This window comes from Pteronotus mesoamericanus, unplaced genomic scaffold (assembly GCF_021234165.1).
Source record: "Pteronotus mesoamericanus isolate MK-2021 breed Mesoamerican mustached bat unplaced genomic scaffold, CSHL_Meso_final contig_1018, whole genome shotgun sequence".
Lineage (NCBI taxonomy): Eukaryota > Metazoa > Chordata > Mammalia > Chiroptera > Mormoopidae > Pteronotus > Pteronotus mesoamericanus.
In genome coordinates this window covers 5,215,150-5,221,149 of record NW_026555002.1, presented here as the reverse complement: position 1 = coordinate 5,221,149, position 6,000 = coordinate 5,215,150, and the positions used below count along the sequence as shown (strand labels likewise).

The 6,000-nt window shown below is 40.0% G+C and overlaps 1 protein-coding gene across 1 annotated transcript in view; it reads left to right on the top strand.

Annotated features, from left to right (window-relative positions):
* The first annotated feature begins 2,181 nt into the window (after positions 1 to 2,181).
* LOC129069137 (nuclear body protein SP140-like protein) overlaps positions 2,182 to 6,000 on the top strand; it is a 43,210-nt gene continuing 39,391 nt past the window's right edge. Inside the window, exons 1-3 of the mRNA XM_054571660.1 lie at positions 2,182 to 2,340; positions 3,422 to 3,590; positions 5,854 to 5,937. Coding sequence (XP_054427635.1) covers positions 2,182 to 2,340; positions 3,422 to 3,590; positions 5,854 to 5,937 — 412 coding nt within the window. The remainder of the gene's footprint in view (positions 2,341 to 3,421; positions 3,591 to 5,853; positions 5,938 to 6,000) is intronic.

Here is a 6,000-nt window from a genome sequence, read left to right as displayed (position 1 = left end):
AACTGAATTCAAAACTTCTATAAGTTATAATTGTCAAGCCAATGTTTTACTGACATAAGGATAGACAAATAAATCAATAGTACAGAAGAGAAAATCCAGATTTAGACATGTTATCTTTTGAATATTTTTATAAACTTGGAATAGGCAGAGATATCTTAGTATACTAAAGTCATTTACCCCAAAAGAAAAAGAATGGACAGATTGGACCTGATCAACATTAAAATTTCTCATCATCAAAAGACAGTTAAAAAAAAATGAAAGGCAAACCACAGATTGGGATTAAAAGTTCACCATAACTATTTTAAATAATATGCTTATATATAAAATATAAAACAAACTTTTACACATCTATAAGTAAAAGACAACTCAATAGTATATATGGGCCAAAAACCAGAACAAACACTTCACAGAAAAAGGTACATCAATTTCCAATGAGCATATGAAATTGTTTCCAACACCATTAGTCATTAAATAAATACAAATTAAAACTATAAAACTACATGAGATACCACAGAGCACACCAGAATTACTAAAGTTGAAAGGCTATTTCTAATAAACTTTGAAAACAGTTTTGCATGTTTGAAAACAGTTAAACATATTCCTACATGATGACCCAACAATTCTACTCCTACTTATTTACCCAAGAGAAACAAAAACATACTACAGAAAGATTTATATATACAAACAGCAGCTTCATTTATATCAGTCCTTAACTGCAATCGACTCAGACGTCCATCAGCAGGAAAATGACAAAGCAGATTCTAGTAGACACACAAAATGAAATACCACTGAACAATAAGAGGAACAAACTTCCAATCACCGAACAGCATGCATGATGAGCAAAAGAAGTCAGACACAAAAGCACACATGCTGTATTATTCCATGTAAGAAACCCAGTAACAGGCAACAGTAACACATGGTGACAGAAAGGAGACTAATGTCTGCCACAGAGAGGCTGCTTGGCTCCAGGCGGTCAGGATGCAAGTAGTGGGGTAAAGGGTGCATTGCCCTGTTGCTCATTTTTCAAATAACATGTTAGTTGTCAGCATCATGTCTCCCTTTCAATCTCCACTGCCTTCAAGATTCCTCAGGATACATGGTTGCTCCCTGACCTCTGGGAGCTCCCTTCACCTGCAATAGTGATTAATGCTCCTCTGACCACTTTTTGTTGAAATCTCTCACTTGTCACTGCCCCCTGCCATTCTCTTTGTCATTCTGAAACCAATTTTTTAATTAGCATTTTAGTAGCATTTTTTAATGAGAGAAAACAACTGCATCTCTACAATCTGCTGTCTTTAACCAAAATCTTGGTTTTTATAGAATTTGACATAATAATGTGACATTATTATTTCCTGATGCATACTGGGCACTGGGAAGAGCCAATAATTTTTTCTGGTTTGAAAAAGGAAGCTTATGAGGCCTTATAACATTTAGGAATGCAAAATGTCCATTAAAAGATTATTATCAGAGCAATAAAACGATCAACTAAGAAGCAGAATTACAGGCTCAAGTTGACAACTATTTTCACAGGACACAGCAGCCATTCCTAAAATTCAGATGCCTAGAAAGATTCATGATATACAACAATAGGCGCAGACAGATATACATTGACACAAAGCAGAGGTTCTAGGAGAAAGGATTGATATTTGTGTGAAATTTCGGTTTATGCCTTATCGTATCATTATTTACCACATCTTATCATTTATAAACTAGTTTTATAATTCAGGATGGTATGACTCTTAACTGCTGTAGGTGAGAGAGGGAGTGCCTTGTTTTTATCCTTTTGAGGTTTATTTTCTTTCAGTGTTTAACTAAGATGCACTTTTAGGCTTAGATTTTATTTTTTATTCAATTTTTTCTTATTCTTCTGTGGATGATTTGTTTACTGCATCTCATTTTTGCAAAAATTACAATATTTTCATAAAAAATTCTAAATATGTTTAGGAGAAAATAACTTATAACGGCTTTGACCAGGATAGACTAGAACTTTTCAATACTATGTACATCCTTTTAATCCACCGTGCTTCACCTTATTATAGCTTTGTCTATTTGTTCTAATCTTTACTCAAGATTATTTATTTTATATAGGTTGCTTCTTCACAGCCTATCTTTCATATGCACAATGTTACAGCATATCAAAATCTTGTTGACCACTTTATCATGGTATCCTTTCTCCCTAGGATGTCTGCAGAGGACCAGAACTCAGACAACAGCATAGAGAAGACAGCACTGAGGCTCTTCAAAATGCATAAGGTGGCAATTTCCCATAGGATAAAAGATTCATTTCCTCTCTTTGAACTTCTCCGTGACAATGAATTCATCACCAATGAAAAGTATGCTGTAAGTGAGGTTTACTTTTTCACTATTTGGTAAACCATCCGCAAACTAAGTTATGCTTTGATATCCTGGACTCAAACGTCAGAGCACAATGGTGCACCTGAGGAGACTTCTGTGAGTGGAGACCTTCTCGTGTGCTGCTGTGAGTGTTCCTATAAGGTCAAGATGGAGGAGAGGAGAAGGCATTACCTGAAACAGCCCTGCCTCTGTGTGCCCCCTACAGTTGGGTGAATAGCCCTGGAGACAGGCTGGATCTGAATTGGGTGGGCTCCACAGATGTGGAGACTTGTAGAAGTTGTACATACAAATTAGCAGTTAAAGTAATTTTAATGAATGGATGAATAAGTCTAATGATTTTATTAAATAGAATAATAATCGACACAACATTTCATTTCAATGAACATCAATTTAAATACTTAGGTCTAAGAACATTAAAATCCCCAGAGAACGAATGTCTTGTTAAGACAAATTTGAAAATAAATGCTTGCTATATTTCTCCAAAAGTTTTCAGTTTCCTTTCCCTTTTCTTTTCTTTTCTGTTGGTATATCTGGAGTCGTGGAATTTAGGTTAAGTTTAGCAAAAGACATAGGTGGAGACACAGAGATGCAAGTCTTCTCTTTCCCTATGACTAGGCTTACTTTACAGCAAAGTCCACAGGAAGGGAAATCACCACCTGGCTTCCCTGGGCCCTTCCAGGCCAAGTCGTCCTGGGCAAGGGACAGGGTTGTCCAGTCAATGGAACAGCAGCTCATCACCCACTGAGTCAATTCCTAAAACATTTGGCCAGGCTGAGAAGAGCTACATATCATTTATCTTTGAATCCATTTTTATTCTTCAAAATTGCCCCTCCTTCCATCTTATGTAAATGAAAGAGAAAGATCAGATTCAGAAATGGATATTCTCAAAGAGGAAGGATTTCATTGTTCTACTTAGTAGCCATCCAAGTATATACAAATTCTGAAAGTGTACATGAGAAGATAACTATGCAAGAAAGTTGTAATCTTTAACAACAAAATCATTTTCTAGGGCTCTTCTGTAACTTGGGAGTCTGTATTTATATTTTCCTCATTCACTATGTTTAAGGTGTCTAAAGAAAATTTTAATGAAGCTCATAATGTAGAAGAAGTGGTATATGATGTTCTCACTGAAGCACAAAAGAAGTTTGAACCATCCCTTCTGAAAATATTATTCAACGAGTTCACCTTGAAGAAATACCCTGGTTTAAATCGCACTTATGAAATCTTCAAAAATGGTAATTAGGTTTGTTACCTACTTTTCGATGTCCAAGGCCAATGTTTTCCCTCAGGTAAACACTGAGCTTCTACTGTGTGTCACACAGAGTGCTGGGCAGTGGGGCTACAGCGGTAAAGAAAACTGACCTATCATGAGCTTCTCAAAGCTTATCATATAATGGGTGCAGTACAATGCCCATCTGGGGGTCCGCTTAACTAGGCAGTTAGACTCACAGGACAACCAAAGCCACAGTGGCATCAGATTTACTTAGAAGGACAAATGACAAGAAACATAACATCCCTAAAGGGCGGCATCAGTTGCTGCTCCTCTGTGGGACCCTCAGCAGCGGCCCACCCAGCAGTTCACCGAGTGGACTACTACCTGCCTCGAGTGACAGCTTAGCTGTGGGTGCAGGATCCACCATGTTCCAGCCACACTGCACCCCTGGGAGCCAGTGTCTCATGTAACAACCCTGTAGTCATAACTTTCAGAGACCCCACAGGGAACAGCTGACATACAAGAGTCAGTACATTGGAGAAACACCAAAAATGGCTTCTAGTTCGTATCTAGTCCCTACCCACTGTCACTGCTCACTTTTGGCTCTAAGGCCAGTGTCTGCCTAGAAACACAGAGAGACACTGCCTTCACCAGGTTTCCAGAGTAATGAGCAAAAAAAGGAACTCAAGGTCAAATTGGCCCTTAAAGAAGGAGAAGTAGTTTTATTAACTCATTCTCCATAACACATGTGATCAACAATCAATCATAAAACCTAGTGCTCTGACAGAGGTGGTTCTTCTTTTTCTTTTTTGATGCTATACAGAACCATAGGTTTGATTCTCTACTTCTCTCCTGAGAAGGCATGATTTATACTCTTTTATTGGTTCTCAGTAAAGATGCCCTCCGTTAATTTTTGTTTCACTTCCCTGGAAATTTTTTATCCGAACACAGTTTATGTCTCCCCAGGCTCTCCGAGTAACAATGGAGAACCCAGAGCAAAAGGCTGTAGGAGCTCGGGGGTGCAGCTGATACAGGGACAGGCAGGGCAGGAAGGGCCCGTGTGTCTGCAGAGCAAGCACAGAGCAGATCAGTCTCAGAGTGAGAAGCAGACTCTGGGGACTGAGTCGAGAGGGATAAGTTTGAAGGCAGATTTTGGAAGGTCTGGCTTCTAGCGCTAAGGAATTTGATGATATTTGCTGCAGGGCAAGGAGGAAGTCCAGGTTTACAAGGTTTATGAGCCCAGGTTTCCTGCCCCGGGAGGTGCCCCTGCCAGCAGCCCTGAGGCAGAGGCGCTCACTGCTCCCTCAGGCTGCACTCTGGGCTCCCTGCAGAGGCCCACCCCCGGGCTTTTCGGTTCATTTCCTTCCTCCAGTGTTTGCTGGGCCCTCCATGCAGGGGTCCTGGGCTGGTGCTGTGTTCTCTCTTCTTTGGGAGACTCCCAGGTCCTTGATGAGGCCTCTTGGGACGTCCTCCAGTGCAATACCCCTGCTCCTGGCTTCAGACAGTGTGTCCTTCCTTTGTCCTGGGACCTGGGACCCCTGGGACATCTGTCTACTTGCTCCCATGTCCTCTGATTTGTCTCTTTGGGAAGCCCTCATCCTCCCTGACCTAATCAGGCCAAAACCTACTTTTGTCCAGCCCCATTTTTAAAGCTTTTGGGTTTTTCCTTTTGTATACATGTGAACCACTATAAGATCTCTGTTCTCCTCCAAAGGAAATCCTTCTGTTTCTTCCTTGCATTTGAACAATTCAGCAAACACGTTTCAAAATAAACATTATTTATGTTAATATACACTTTCTCAGCCAGCTGCATTTTTTCACAAGTAACAAGCTCGTGAAGTTTCCAAAACATCATTTTTTAATTTAATTTTTATTTATAAACTCTAGAGAAAAGGGAGGGAGAAAGAAGAGAGAGAAACATGTATGTGAGAGAGAAACATCAATTGGTTGCCTTCAATATGTGCCCCGATAGTGAATCAAAATGCGACCTTTCTGTTTGCAGGAGGGCACCCAGCCAGCTGAGCCACAGTGGCCAGGGCTCCACAATTTCATTGTCCTGTCTGTCATTCAAGTGGCTCCTTTCTGTATGGGGAGCACAAAGGCTTCTTTGTTGGGGGGTTTTCTTTTCTGCCCCAAGGGTGAACAGGGAACTTTACCATAATGATTGGGACCCACTGAGCCCTGAGTAACCCAAGAGCTGGAAATTCTTAAATGTGTAACTTGAGGTGATGTCACTATTCTCAGTGGAGATTTCTAATTGCCTTCTTATCTTGCTCTCTCTTCAGCGATACCAGACAAAAATTTTTTTCCAGAAATTGATGCACAAGGATATGAGGAGAGGTCTCATATTCAATCAATAGTTGAACAAGGTATTTCTACCAGATAAAAACAAAGTTTCTGCTAAGAGGAAAGCAGAAGGAGAGGTGGGACTC